Here is a 15,693-nt window from a genome sequence, read left to right on the forward strand (position 1 = left end):
TAATTCCCTAGAGACATAAACTAGATCTATGATGTTATGAATGTGACTGTATGTTTTTCTGTAAAATAAGATATCATGCTTTTTCCTGACACTCATGTATTGTGACTATATGGCTATATTTGATAAGCTTGAAAAATTATCGTGCCACTATTTCTATTGATAATCTGATTCTCATGTTAAGCATACCTATTGTTTGATTTGTAATACAAGTATGATTCGCATGTAAAGCAGACCCATTGAAATTATGTTTTTTGTATGTCATATCATATGCATGGGTTTGGGATTATACTGAAAGGAGGAAGATTCTAACAGTTTAATGATCTGTATATTATGGTGGTTTAACCACATTATCTGCCAGTATATCTTCAAATCTAGTGGCTTGACCACAATATTTTGTATCTGGAAGCTTGCTTGCATTATCTGGTAGCTTGTCCATATTATTGGTGGGGTATTGGATGGACAAGTTTTGAGGAAAACTTGATTATGGTGTGTAACGGAATTGGGTAGGAAATGTTTTCTGAAAGTCTAGATTGCTTATGAAAAAGCTTTGCATTGACATTGCTGATATGCATATTGATATTTATATGTGTGAATTGTGTTTACATAAATATGTTTTGTTATACTTATGATTTACTTTATAAATTCCGTTGCTTTGTATGTTGACCCAGAGTGGGCTTAAAAAGCTCACCCCTTTAAATTTTTTATTTTTTAGATAATAAACGATGTTAAGATATGGGCTCAGCTTACGGAGGTGCACTAAGATATTTAATTATATAAATTGTCATACTTTATTATTCAGTATTTTTGGGACTGTTATTTATTTTTATAGCGGACCGTGGCATGAGACTTTTTATTTGGATTTTGGGGTTTTGGATTATATGGCATGATTGGGCTTTTAAAACTATCTTTTAAGACGGTTTATAAATTTGGTGAGAAAGACTAAAATTTTCAAACTTAACAAAAAATTCAACCCGATGTTATTCCAAGCTCAAGACTTTAGATTTTGAAACTGAAATCTATTTGCCCACTTAATTGATATTTTACAAGACACGTTAAATTACAATTCAAAATAAACAAATGAGATTTAGTTATTTTTCTGTTGCGACATTTTCTTTGAAAAATGATGTTTTCTGTAAATATTTGAAACTTGAGTTTTTCTATGATTAATCAGTTTCTGATAATTTCTTTCCAAAAGAAAATTTATAGACATTACTTGGTTTTTCTCTAGCGGATCAAAACACCAATTTTGAATGATGAAGATTGTCGAAAGAAAATAGCTAAATATTTTTTTTTTGCGTCATCAACTTTGTGTGATCTTCGAGATTTGGCCATAACATCTATGTTGGGTTTAGTAGGTTATATTAAAGTTTTCATGATTTTAATGGAATTAGAATTTGGTTGAAAAAATATTTAATTGAGAAATTAATTTATTTAAATTATTTGAGCAAACAATGTTTAATTGTAGAAATAGAAAAAACATGTACTAGGTTGGAATAAATTATAAACTGTTAGGTTAAAGTCTAAGGAGGACATATAATTGAACCCGGTAGAGGAGAGACCCAACTCCCCTTATATGGAATACATGGGACAACAAACCCTACTATTCATATCTAGGGTTGTCGCCACTCTCCCTAAATAATATTATTTGTATTCTACCACTTCAACCAGGAGTCTACCAACTCTCACTATAAATAAATGGCATCGGTAGGCTTCAAATCAAAATAACAGAAAGAGACAAACATCAATTTCTCTAAAGTTTTCAATATTCTTATTCAAGTTTAAAATAGTGAAAATTTACTTTAAGAATAAATTTTATATTTTGGGAATTGAAATTCTATCGGTTTCTATTTAAGAGAGATTTAGTTTCCCATTAGTTTGATTCGATTTTTTCGAACCCACAAGAATAGTGGAGAAGATCGTTTGGGTGAAAGTTAGGAATGATAAGGATCCGTCTATCCGAAAACACAAGTAAAAATTCATTCTAGGGTTTATTGCTATAAACATTACAAGCCAGGTTGGTTTTCAAAATTTTATTTTTCCGCTATGCAAGAAAACCATTTTCCAATAAGATTTTTCCAATAATTGGTATCAAAGCTAGGTTTTTCTATGTGAATAATGTGAACCGAGACCGAAATTTTCTCTTTCCTTGTAACTATATGCATGTTTAGGGGAATGGATGCGAATGGATGTTTGTAATTATTTTGTTGCTATAGATAATGAAGCAATTTTGCCAAAATTGTGATTCCTAAAAAATAAATGTAATTTATTATTTCGAGCATGTATATTTTAAATCGTGGACTATAATTTCCTTGTAGGATTAATTTTATTATTTTAGAGTAAAATATGTGAGTCGAAAACAAACATAGAAATTTGGACCGACCTGCGTGGTAAGTATTATCATACGATATAGCGAGAAGTTCTTTATTCAAAGAGGACAACTAGTCCCAGCATGCTACTCGATGAGATTGTCCCATAAGGACTCATTTGTGGTGCATGATGCGATAAGTGTTGAGTTGATGGTTATACACTCAAGATGTTCTAGTTAAGTAACTCCCCACCGAACTCTACTTAAGTTAGAAAGATGGTCAAATGTTACATGATTATTAGTATGTGTGAATGCCTAAGGAATTAGATTCATGTACTAATTCGATGGAAATCCATGTCTTACTAGTTGATCATGATCACCTCACAGTGGCTTGATTCAATGGGTTTAGGAATTATCATTGAAATGGTTTACAAATATTTTCAAGGTTTAATGTAAGATGCATGCATCATCTTAATGTATATTATAATGTTGCAAAATTTTTTCAAACATTTTCTTATACAAAGATATTAAATGAATGTTTTATTTTCCAATTCAAAAATTATACCTACTCCCTTATTAAACATATTCACTAAAAAAATTGAACAAAAATAACTATAAGCAATGGAAAAGGAACCTGATGATTATCTAGAGCTATAAAAAACTTAAAATAGTTCTTGATAATAAGTGCCCACTAGCCACTCAAACTTAGACTAAAAACATTTTCTTATCTAGCCAAAGCGATTTTGGTTAAGCTAGAAGACAGTTTCTAAGGCCAAGTTATCTTGGCTTCATAATCTACTATAACTAGCTTGACTAATGCTCAGCAAAAGCACAAAACTCCTATCAAAGACCATATGATAACTCTTATGGGATACTTTCTCTAGGCTGTGGATAATGAGGCCAATTTGGACCAGGACACCTAGATTGAGATGGTGTTTAAAAGCTTGTCCAAGGATTTTGCAAGCTTTCAGGCCACATATAACTTAGGGAACAAGAACTTGACACTTACATAACTTATGAAGGAGTTACAATCCTATGAGTTGATGTTGAATGGTGGTCAACCAGTCCAAAGAGTAGAAAACATAATTGTTCCTTCTTGCTCAAAAGGAAATGGAAAGCATGTTAAGAAATGTAAGGCTAAGGTCTCTAGGCCACTAAAAGTTGAAAAGAAGTGAACTAAAAAGCTTAAAGACTTATCTAAGTTTAAATGCTTCTTTTGCAGTAAAAAAAGGGCAGTTCATGGAAAATTGTAAAGAGTGGAAGGAATATCTAGCCACCAAAGGAACAGGTATGAAACTCTTTATGATAGAAGCTTGTTTAATTGATGATTCAATAGACCATTGGGTCATTTATTCGGGAGCCACTAATCATGTTTGTGTTTCCTTATAGGGGTTCAAAGAGACAAAAAATCTTAGAGATAAGAATCTATTATTGCCAACCGGAACAATGACAATTGTGGCAGCTAAAGCAGTGAGAGATGTACATCTTTATTTTGATAATTTTAGGGAAATTATTTGAAAATACATTTTCTATGTACCATCTTTCAAACGAAACTTAATTTTGATTGCATGCTTGTATAAAGACGGCTCGACCGTGACTTTTAATAATAGAATTACAATATTTAGAAATCATAATCTTCTATGCAATGGATGGATGTCAAATAATCTCTATTGTGTCAAACCAAAGATGTAAATATTGCTTGAGGCTGAAATAACAAATAAAAGAGTTAAAATTTCTCTATAATGAGGCGTACCTTTGGCATTTGAGACTTGGTCATATTAACTAAGAAAGAATCACTATATTTGTGAAAGATGACATTTTAAGTTTGCTTAAAGAAGTTGATCTTCTACAATGTGAATCTTGCATGGAAGGTGACCTGACATCAAATGTAGTAGTTATTTTAGTATATTTCCACACTTAAGGACCTTGTTTTTTAGAACTTTTATTATTAATTATTTCATTTTTAATAGTTAGTAGTTAAGTAATAAAATTTAGTAAAATAAGTGTTTTTACACATTTTTTCAGTGTTAGTGACTTATTGAGTGTGTAATTGAGTGCGCGTGATATTTAATTTTAGGCCCAATGGAGATAAGAACAAGGGACGAGTGATGCTCAAGCTTCTCAAGCCACAAAAGCATAACAAGGACTTCCAAGCCTATAATTTCAGTGTCGTGACACGACATAGCTTGTGTATGGCGTGACATAGGGTCGACGTGGAGCCTAAGCATTCCAAGGTTATTTTCATTCATGTAATCAACTTCATATGAAGAACTAGGACGTATTGAAGACCTAACTTGATATGCTAACACCTCTGTGATAAAACCATAGGGATTTTATGTAACTAAGTCATCTTAGACACATCCAAAAACCCTCGTAGTTTAAAAGTAGGATTTAGGTTTATTTTGCCTTTACTTTTCTAAAATGCTTTGTTCTCCTCTCTTGGAATCGATTTCGATCCAAGATTTCTTTTATGAAATTGAAGTATTTCAGTTTATTCTCTTTTGCAAGTGATAAGACTCGTTATCCCAATTGAGAGATTTGATATTCCATTCTTAATCGACACAAATCAAGGTTATTCTAATTCTCTTTTCTCTTTCGGTTTATTCATGTTTATTTCAATTGAGTTTCTAATTATGAATATCATCAGTAGTTTCTCTTAGGGAAGATTAATAAGTGGATGGGGATGTGATTAATGAAAGATCAAGGGTTCGTCAATCAAATTAGTTGGTATAAATTATGTGTTCTTAAACCCTAGGCTTGACAATCCTAGGAAGTATTCAAAATTTAAACAAGGTCGGGAGATAAGTTTGCCAAGTAAATTTTAATTTACCCTGGTTGAGAAAGTGAGGTCGAGAGATAAGCGAGTATCAACCAATTAATTAATTAGTTAGAGGTTGAGAGGTAATAATTGGTTAGTTAATAGCTAATCCATCCTAAAACCCAAATCCGAAGTTAATTACAATCCCTGAAATGAGTTAATCTTCCTGATTGGTTTAATTGGTTTAGTCGTTTGTGTTTTAATTGTTGTTATTTATTTTAGTATTTAGTTTTCGATATTAAATCTTTTATGATTCATCGTAATATAGAAGTTAACCACTATTATTTAGACTTATTATTGTAAGTAGACTTTTAATAGATTTAATTCATCCTCGCTTGGGTACGATCCTCGAAACACTTCCATGTGTTCCATTGTAACATACTACTATATTACAATTTGACCTGTATACTTGCGAACACAGCTACTTTAATTTCTTATATTATTGGTGTAGTATTTTTGAGTCAAACATTCACACATTTGGCAGCAGTCAGAAGGTAAGATGACTAAGCGATCTTTTAATGCAAAAGGAACAAGGTCGGTGAAACTCCTAAAACTTGTACACACTAACCTATGTGACCCCATGAGCGTTAGTGCAAGAGGTGGTTACAGGTATTACCTAACTTTAATTGATGACTATTCCAGATATGGGTATGTGTACCTAATGCACTGCAAAAGTGAAACATTTGATAAATTTAAAGAGTTTCGTGCGAAAGTTGAGAAACAACTAGGTTTACACATAAAGACACTTCGTTCTGATCGAAGTGGCCCAAAAAAATGGGCCTGAATATTTTCCAAGACCAACCTAGATAAAAATGCTAAACCCGAGCCCGGCCCGGCTTGGCCCACCTGTAGTAAAAATATTTATATTATTTTTATATAAAACCAAATTTAAAAATATAATATATCAAATACACTAAAAAATTAAAATAAATATTTCCAAACAAATTAGAAATACCTTAAAAAAGTCTTTATACTTAAATAGCACTACGATAGTTGCAAACTAGCAAACAAATGCCTCTAAAATAGTAGCAAAAATAGTAATAAAACAAGATTTATATAATATCCAAACAAGAAAAAAAAATAGTAGCAATATAATAGCAAAATAGCAGCAAAACAACAATAAACAAGACCAGGGAAAAAATTTTAGGCAAATTTAGGTCAAGCCCGAACCAAAAAAATATCTTACCCGTTTTTTTGTCAAAACTCATTTTTCAAGCCTATAGTTTTCCCAAGTCCTACCACTTTTGGGGCAAGCCTTCAGTCCTGGGCAAGTGGCCCGACCCATGATAAGGTCTAATTACAAGGTTCTTAAGTTCTTATATGTTCACACTATAAAAAATTGACATGTGGCATGAAAAGAAGGAAAGCATTTGTGGTGGAGAAAATTACAACATAAACCCCTCCTCACTTTTATATAATTTTTAATGCTGTTTTAAAAATTAATTTATAACAAGCTCTTATTATTTACTTATATTCAATAATTCAACTTACAAATTTTGTTATCTTTTTAATTTTTTTATAATAAGTTCTCCAACATATTTTAAAAATTCTATAATATATTAAATATTTGATAATATGTACTCCTAACATGTTTTGTATATTTAATTTTTTCTCCAAAATGATAAAGCATTTGTGATGGGGAGAAAAGGAGAATGTTTCTATTTCAATGCAGAGGAAGGAGGTGTAAAGCTTGTATATTTATCAACTTGCCAAAGTCAATACATTATTTATTGTAGTTTTAAGTTGTAAAGTTTAAAAGGAATAAGGGACCATGTAGAAAGGATTTGGAGGAAGGAAATTAGTTCTATATTATTAAAATTAATTTAAATAAGTTTAAATTATAATAGAATTTATAATTACACTTTAAAATAATATTATTTATTATTAATAAGGTTAATGTTTTGAAAGATGTGTCGATTTTGCAAAAAAAATTATTTGAAATTGAATTGTAAATGAAAATAATAATTTTATTTTATATTCTAAGTGTTCAATCTTGAATACTAGTCTTTCAAATGACTATTTGAATGTATATTCTAAGTATTTATATCACCATTCTTTTGAAATACATGAATAAGAGAAATTTTGGAGGAAATATATTTTGATCTCTTTTGCAGTTTCAATAATAATCATAGCAAACTTTAATAATGATTCTTTTATAAAAACACAAATAGGTATTTTGGATCATTTTATAATCCTCCGTCAACTACTATTTACCACATATGTTCAAATTATTTCAATTCATATAGATGAACAATTTCCCGAGAATTTCAATATGCTTCTAGCATCCTAAATCCTTCAAGGATTTTAATATAAACTTTACTATATAGTGGTTTTATAACACCCCAAACCCGGTCAGGACGTTATGGTCGAATCTGGCGATGTCACATGATAGTGTGTTTGAAAATCGATGCTCGTGTTGAAAACCATAACTTTGCTTAAAACATTTTCCTTTTAGATCTCGTCGTTATCTTTTCTTAATCCTAAAATAGTGATTTTTATTCAGTTGTTAGTTTGCAAAATCTTATACGTTGCGAAAGCTTTTTAAAATAGTTTGTGCCGTTATGGGTATTTTGCTAAAAAACATGCATTTTTTTAAAAACTCGTGTTTATATTTTTTTAAAATATAAAATAGTATAAAATCCAAATTTTAAACAAAAACTCATAGCGGCCATTATTACAGAAAAATGCCCCAAATAAAGCTTTAAAAAAATAAACCTAATTAAATATGAAACAGTAAAAAGGAGTCATGTGGCCACAGCTGAGTCTTCCGCCGCTCCGATCCACCTAAGTCTGGGGATTTCTTGAACAGATGAATCAGAAGGGTGAGTTTAAGAAAACTAAGTGTGTAATCCCCACATAAACAATCAGACAGTATGCAATCATAGTCTAGGCCTAAGCCCATTTCAGTAACAGTTTCAGCTTCAGTTAGGGCCTTAGCCCATTACAGTACAGAGGCAGTCATGCATTTGGGCCTTGGCGAATTATAGTATCAATACTTAATACAGTAACAGATATGCAATATCAAATCCTACCCAGCCAGCCTCTACACTCCAACTCCTTCCAACCCTACACTCCACGTGGGAATAAAATCAACCCACCCATCCCTACACTCCAAAAAGTACTGAATACGACACTAGACAGTAGTTTCCAGCTGAGCTGCCAGTAATTTAGGCTCGAGGCCTTTCAGTACACTTCTTCCGAATAATATAACCCCACCCCAATGCAATGCAATATAGATACATGACATGCTAAAACATAATATCATGCATAAAATTAGGGCATACAATATAAAACCAGTGGGACATCATCATGCTTAATAACATGCATAATCATATTAACCATACAATCATTTCAGTCAATTAGGGGTCTAAGTAAGCTTACTGACCCTACAGTAGGTCCACAGTCGACTCAAGTGATCCATGCAACCTTAGCAATCAAACAGTGAAAATGGGCCCACGGCCCATGTTGCATGCCTATGTGGGCCCACACGGCCCAAAATGGCCTTGGCCGGGTGGATCTCACGGCCTGGCCCAATATTCCCATACGTCCATGTGCTTTACTCGTGTAGGGCCCATGCGCCCGTGTGGCCCACACGACCCAATTCAGCCCGGCCCATGAATCGTACATGGCCAGCCTCGTCTATCACACGCCCATGTTCGATCACACGACCTACCACATGGGCAGCCGCACGCCTATATGGCGTCGACAATCACATTTTTTTGGCTTTTCGCTGATTTCTATTTTCAAAGTTGTGCTTACACACCTGGCCTGTTTTTTGTCGCCTAACCCCTCGCAACACTCCAAGTACCTAATATTTGATCAAAATATCATTCAATTATTCACTACAGAGTTAATTTAATCTTAAACCAAAACAAGTTATCCAACCTCCAGTGGGACAATCCATTCCGTCAATCCAATGACAGAAAAATAATTCCATCCCCTAATGCGTCTACGAAAGTCCCCAGTCCCTTGGTCGACTCCTAATCAATACAATACACAACCCATTAAAAACTAACTTCAAGTAACTGAGCGGTGAAGAAACGAACACTTACCGAAAGAGTGTTAAAGAACGTGTAGTTGATGATGACAAACTAAACGAAGAAAGAGAAGGCAACCACACTTCCGGTAGCAAGGATGAACCAAACAAAAATCAATGAGAGAAAACAACAATATTTTGGCAGAAAAGTGGTAAATCGACGTTAGAAGGAAACACATAGAGAACCCAAAATTTGGCAAGGAAAAGAGCAAGGGAGGAAAAGAGAAAGTAGACGACAGCAACAGTTTGGGGAAGAGCACTTTTACCGTAAGGAAGAACAATGTCGGAAGAGAGAAGAGAGAAAAAGAAAAAAGAAACTAGTAGGAACCCTCAGCAATATTCGACCCTCCAGAATGGAAAACAGTCGACAGAAACAAAATGAAAAGAGAAACCAATCTCCAGCAGAAATTTAAGGAAGCAAAAGAAATTCAATTCGGCACTAACTCTCTTTCATATCCCTAAAATTTATCCTTAAAATGCTCACTACTAACCCACCATAAACCTCTCAACAATCAAAACTAACCCTCAGTCAACCTCTTTAGTATTTTGGTTGGACCAAAATACCTACATGGCACAAGTAATAAAATAAATCCCCTTGATCGTGCAGAGATTCGAGCACAAGACCTCCAGCATATTTACACCCCATTTAACCACTAGACCAACAACCCATTCTGACATATTTTACCAACATCTATTTATAAGCCTATCGATCAAAGATAGGGTTTTATTCATTTAGAAACAAAAAAAAAAGTTGCCCAAGCTAAGGCTTGAACTTGGGACCTCCCAAACACTCTCAGAGCACATAACCACTAAAGCTGACAGATATTTGTGTTACAAACATACGAAAATAAATATATAAGGGATTTTTGGAGGGGCTACAACTCTATCCCCTAAAGGAAAATTTTAGCTTCGAAATTTTACCTGATCATAACAGATGAGGATATTGCTGACGCATTGCATCCTCAGACTCTCAAGTGGCCTCCTCAGTGCTATGGCTATGCCGAAGAACCTTAACCAGTGGGATGGATTTTTTTCTTAGAACCTTTATATCTCGCTCTAATATCTGAATTGGTTCCTCTTCAAAGGTCAGATCTGACCTAACCTCAAGTTTCTCAATAGGAACAATATGCGTGGGATCAGAGTGATAACGCCTCAACATAGAGACGTGGAACATGTCATGAATCTGATCTAACTCTGGCAGTAACTCCAACTGGTAGGCAAACGGTCCCACATGTTTCAGTATGCGGTAAGGCCCAATAAACCGAGGGCTCAACTTACCGTTTTGACCAAACCTCAATACCTTCTTCCATGGCGAGACCTTGAGAAAAATGAATTCTCCCACAGAATACTCAATCCCTCAACGCTTTAGATCAGCGTAGGACTTTTGCCTATCAGATGCCACTTTCAATCGGTCCTGAATCAGTCTAACTTTATCCTCGGTATCAGAAACTAGTTCAGGGCCCAGAACACGCCGCTTGCCCAACTCAGTCCAACATGAAGGTGTGCGACACCAACGACCATATAATGCCTCGTAGGGTGCCATCTGAATGCTAGAGTGATGGCTGTTGTTATACGCAAATTCTGCTAGCGGTAGGTAATCCTCCCAACTGTCTCGGAAGTCAATCACACAACTTTTCAACATATCCTCCAGTATCTGAATCACCCTCTCTGACTTATTGTCAGTCTGAGGATGGAATGCAGTACTGAAGTCTAATCTTGTACCCAGAGCTTCATGTAGCTTCTTTCAAAACCGAGACGTGAAGCGAGGATCCCTATCAGATATTATTGAAATCGGTACCCCATGTAGTTTTACTATTTTAGACACATACAATTTAGTCAGCTTCTGCAAAGAGTAATCAGTACAAACTAGTATGAAGTGGGCGGATTTGGTCAATCGATCCACGATAACCCACACCGAATCCTTCTTAGTGCGCATGAAGGGTAACCCACTAACGAAATCCATACTTACACTATCCCACTTCGAAAGCGGAATCTTGACTGGCCGCAGCAATTCTAAAGGTAATTGATGTTCAGCCTTAACCTACTGGCATGTCAGACACTTAGCCACAAATTCAGTAACCTCTCGTTTAAGACCTGACCATTAGTATAACTCACGAAGGTCACGGTACATCTTATTTCTGCCCGGATGCATAGCATAAGGGCTACTATGCGCCTCAACTCAGTATCATTCGGTACACAGATTCTCCTAGGAAACAGAGTACCCATTCACTATTCTGTCCAAAATCTACAGTATTCCCACTCTCAATTTGTCGGAAGCGAAGACCCAAAGACTCGTCCTCCAACTGTTTACCCTTAATTTGCTCTATCCATGTCGGTTTAACTTGGAGTTTGGCCAACATACTACCATCATCAAATAAATTGAGACGAGCAAACATCGCCCTCAGATCAATCACAGCCCTACGGCTCAATGCGTTGGCCACCACATTAGCCTTACCAGGGTGGTATTCAATTGTACAGTCGTAATCCTTAAGCAGCTCAATCCATCTACGCTGCTTAAGATTTAGCTCCTCCTGAGTGAGGAGATACTTAATGCTTTTATGATCAGTATAGATGATACACTTCTCACCATACAAATAATGGGTCCAAATTTTCAGTGCGAACACTACTGGGGCCAACTCCAAGTCATGCGTTGGATACTTCACCTCATGAGTCTTAAGCTGACGAGACGCGTAAGCTACCACCTTACCCTCTTGCATCAATACACATACCAAACTGACATCTGATGCACTACTGTACATAGTAAACTCCTTTCCAGACTCTGACTGTATTAGAAAAGGGGCCTCCATTAGTACAATCTTAAGCTTCTCAAAGCTCTCTTGCTGTGCGTCAATCTAGTTAAACGGCACACCCTTATGTAGCAGCTTAGTCAAGGGTGCAGCAATCAGAGAAAACCCTCCACAAATCGTCGATAATACCCTACCAGTCCCAGAAAACTGCGGATCTCAAATACAGTCTTAGATTGCTTCCAATCCAAGACAGCCTCAATCTTTTAAGGATCCACTCTAATCCCCTCAGTAGAAACCATATGTCCCAAAAACATTACTTCACGTAACCAGAACTCACATTTACTAAACTTGGCGTACAATTGTTTCTCTTGCAGAATCTGTAGAACCATTCTGAGGTGTTTATCGTGTTTGTAACACCCCTTACTCGAGACCATTTTCGGAGTCGAGCATGAGGCATTACTTGACTTAACTTAAAAGTTTGGAGCATAAAAATTTACTTTTAAAAGTTATTTCACTGTTCATAATAAGGCTGTCCACCTGCGCAGTAGTCACTAAATCAATTGTAACTCGAGCTACGAAACTCAAAATTTAGATCTGTAAATTTTCCCTGAAACTAAACTCATATATATTTTTACCATAAATTTTTTATAATTTTTGGTCTAGCCAATTAGTATAGTTTATTAGTTAAATTCTCCCCTATTTCACTGATCGATTGTCCTGACCTCTCGTCACTAAAATTCAATTATCTCATTGTACATACTTCATATAGTGTTCTCACTTATTTCTACAGAAAATAGACTCAATAAGGAATCTAGACACATAAATTAAAACTCATAAATATTTTTGTACAATGTTTAATGATTTTCCAAATTTAGAACAGGAGATTCCGAAATCCACTTTCACCTTGTCTAACTAAAATGAAATATCTCAGAATACATGATTTCTTTGTCTACAACGTTATTTTTCTATGCAAATAAACTCAAGAAGCTTTAATTCTATATCTCATCCACCCTCTAATTCATTTTCTACTATCCTTGGTGATTTTTCAAAATCACGTCACTATTGCTGTGTCAAAACAGATTCACTACCAATTTTTACTTTTTCATGATTTCTATGCATAATTTATCACCTGGACATTTTTAACAACAAACACCTTCATACTTAGCCATTTTAATAACTATTCATCATCAAATATTTACATATCATCTTTTGGTCATATCTTAAGAATATACAATCGAAATGACCAAGTCCCTATACATGCCATAGCTCAAAACATTTATGGTCTTAAAATACCGAGTTGTGGTGGTTGATAGTGTGAACGCTCTTCGACGTCTTCAAGATCCCGACTATGCTTGATAATACTATATGAAATAAAAATAAATAAAAGAAGTAAGCGTAAAGCTTAGTAAGTTTACAAGTAAATAAATAATAACATTTATCATAAACAATTATATTTATAAATTTTTATTAAGCATTAAGATCTTTACTTACTCTCTTACTCGTTTACTTACTTACTTGCTTAACTTACTCATTTGTTGCTGAAATTTCTTTTCTCAACTGATAACTGAGATACTCTTAATCTTATTAACTCTCCTGAACTTGTCTATTAGGCTTTTACCTGAACTTTCATGTAACATCGTCTATTTATTAGCCTGTTGAGTCACTTGGAATACTAAGGATACTCGGGTCTCCTGTCTGAATATAACATGCCAAAGCTATGTCCCAGACATAGTCTTACATGAGATGTTTCTTGTACTGCCAATGTCATATCTCAGATATGGTCTTACATGGTAGTTCTTATATAGGTGCCGACGCTATGTCCCAGACATGGTCTTACATGGGACCTCTCATCTCGGTGCCAACACCATGTCTCAGACATGGTCTTACATGGGATCGCTTTACTCAAATGTCATGACATTTGTATCCAATACATTCCTTATGTTTCAACGAGACTTTTTAACACTGATTCTCTATCATCTCATACTTGAGTCAACATTAAATAATTTCATGAAATAAATACATAATTGCTGGAAAATAGCAGCATTAATAATAATTATTGAAATGTTGTATTTATTTACGGTAAACTTACCTCAGTACAAAATGTGATCAAATCTAACACTTTAGTCCTCAATCTTTTTCTTTCCCTAGTCTAGCTCCGGATTTCGTTCTTCGTGATCTATAATTCCAAATTTAGCTTATTTAATACTCACATTCATCAAAACAGTCCTCGACTCTAAATTTGACAAAATTATGATTTTGCCCCTAAACTTTTACATAATTACACTTTTTCCCCAAAGCTGGGAAATTAAACTTCATCTCTTAGTCCTATGTTTTATAACATGCTGAAAATTTTTCCCTTAAAGACAACATCAAATTCTTACTCTAACACTTACTTATGAACATTAGGTATTTTTGCCAATTATGTCACTATACTCGTTTTCACTTAAAATCGACTAGCAAAAGTTGTTTAACATAATTTCTAGCTTCATATTCTACTATAAAACATAAAAATAAACATATTTCACCTATGGTTATTTTTCCAAATATGAACCCTAGGTTAAATTATTGCTAGAATAAGCTAAATTAAGCTACTGAGATTCCAAAAATGTAAAGAACATTAAAAACGGGGCTAAAACAGACTTACAATCGAGCTTGGAAGCTTGAAATACCGTAGCCATGGTTTCCCCTTGTGAAATTCGACCATGGGGTTGAAGATGGACAAAAATTGGCTTTTAATTTTGTTTTTCATTTATTTTAATAACTACATGACCAAAATGCCCTTAATGAAAAACTTTGGAAACATGCCTAACCATGTTCATTTTTGTCTACCAAATTAACCAATGGTGTAATTTCCATATAAGGACCTCCAACTTAAAATTTCATAACAATTGGACACCACTAACATGTAGAACTCAACTTTTGCACTTTTTACAATTTAGTCCTTTTGACTAAATTGAGTGCCCAAACATCGAAATTTTCGATTGAAATTTTCACGAAATCATTTCGTGAAATCTTAGACCATAAAAATATAATAAAATAATTTTTTTTCCTCATCAGATTTGTTGTCCCGAAACCACTGTTCTGACTAGACCCAAATCAGGATGTTATATTTCTCCCCCCTGTAGTGATTTTCGTCCCCGAAAATCTTACCTGTGAAGAGATTTGGGTATTGTTTTCACATAGCCTCTTCGGGCTTCCATGTAGCCTCATCAACCCCATGTCTATTCCATAACACCTTCACAGGTGCAATACTCTTGTTCCTTAGTTGCTTAATCTCTCAATCAATAATCTTTACCGATTCTTCAACATAAGTCATGTCTGGCTGAATCTTAACCTCTGTCGGTCATATCACATGTGATGGATCGGAATGGTAACGACGTAACATAAACACATGTAATACATTATGAATCTTCTCTAACTCAGTTGGCAAAGCTAACCGATATGCTGAGGGCCCGATTTTTTTCAGTCACCTTGAACGGTCCAATGAAACGTGGACTTAGTTTGCCTTTCTTGCCAAATATAAAAATTTTCTTCTACGGGGATACTTTCAAAAACACTTTGTCACCAACTTGATACTCGATCTCTTTTCTTTTTAAATCTACATAAGACTTTTGTCTGTCTGAAGCTACTTTTAAACAATCTCTGATAACTTTTACTTTCTCTTCTGTTTCTTTGACTAAATCAACCCCGTAAATCTGATTTTCCTTAAGCTCTATCCAATACAAAGGTGTACGACATTTACGTCCATACAAAGCTTCATAAGGTGCCATCTTCAAACTCGACTGAT

General features: G+C 34.5%; 1 protein-coding gene across 1 annotated transcript; it reads right to left on the minus strand.

Moving 5' to 3' along the window:
- Positions 1 to 10,516: 10,516 nt before the first annotated feature.
- LOC128034785 (uncharacterized) lies at positions 10,517 to 15,125 on the minus strand. Its single transcript, XM_052623627.1, has 5 exons — positions 15,057 to 15,125; positions 11,787 to 12,011; positions 11,382 to 11,690; positions 10,958 to 11,200; positions 10,517 to 10,843 (listed from the first exon to the last, which is right to left on the minus strand). Exons 1-5 carry the CDS (start codon positions 15,123 to 15,125, stop codon positions 10,517 to 10,519), a joined length of 1,173 nt encoding a protein of 390 aa, XP_052479587.1.
- Between the last annotated feature and the right edge of the window lie 568 nt (positions 15,126 to 15,693).

The sequence above is a fragment of the Gossypium raimondii genome, chromosome 11, assembly GCF_025698545.1.
Source record: "Gossypium raimondii isolate GPD5lz chromosome 11, ASM2569854v1, whole genome shotgun sequence".
In the NCBI taxonomy this organism is placed as follows: Eukaryota; Viridiplantae; Streptophyta; class Magnoliopsida; order Malvales; family Malvaceae; genus Gossypium; species Gossypium raimondii.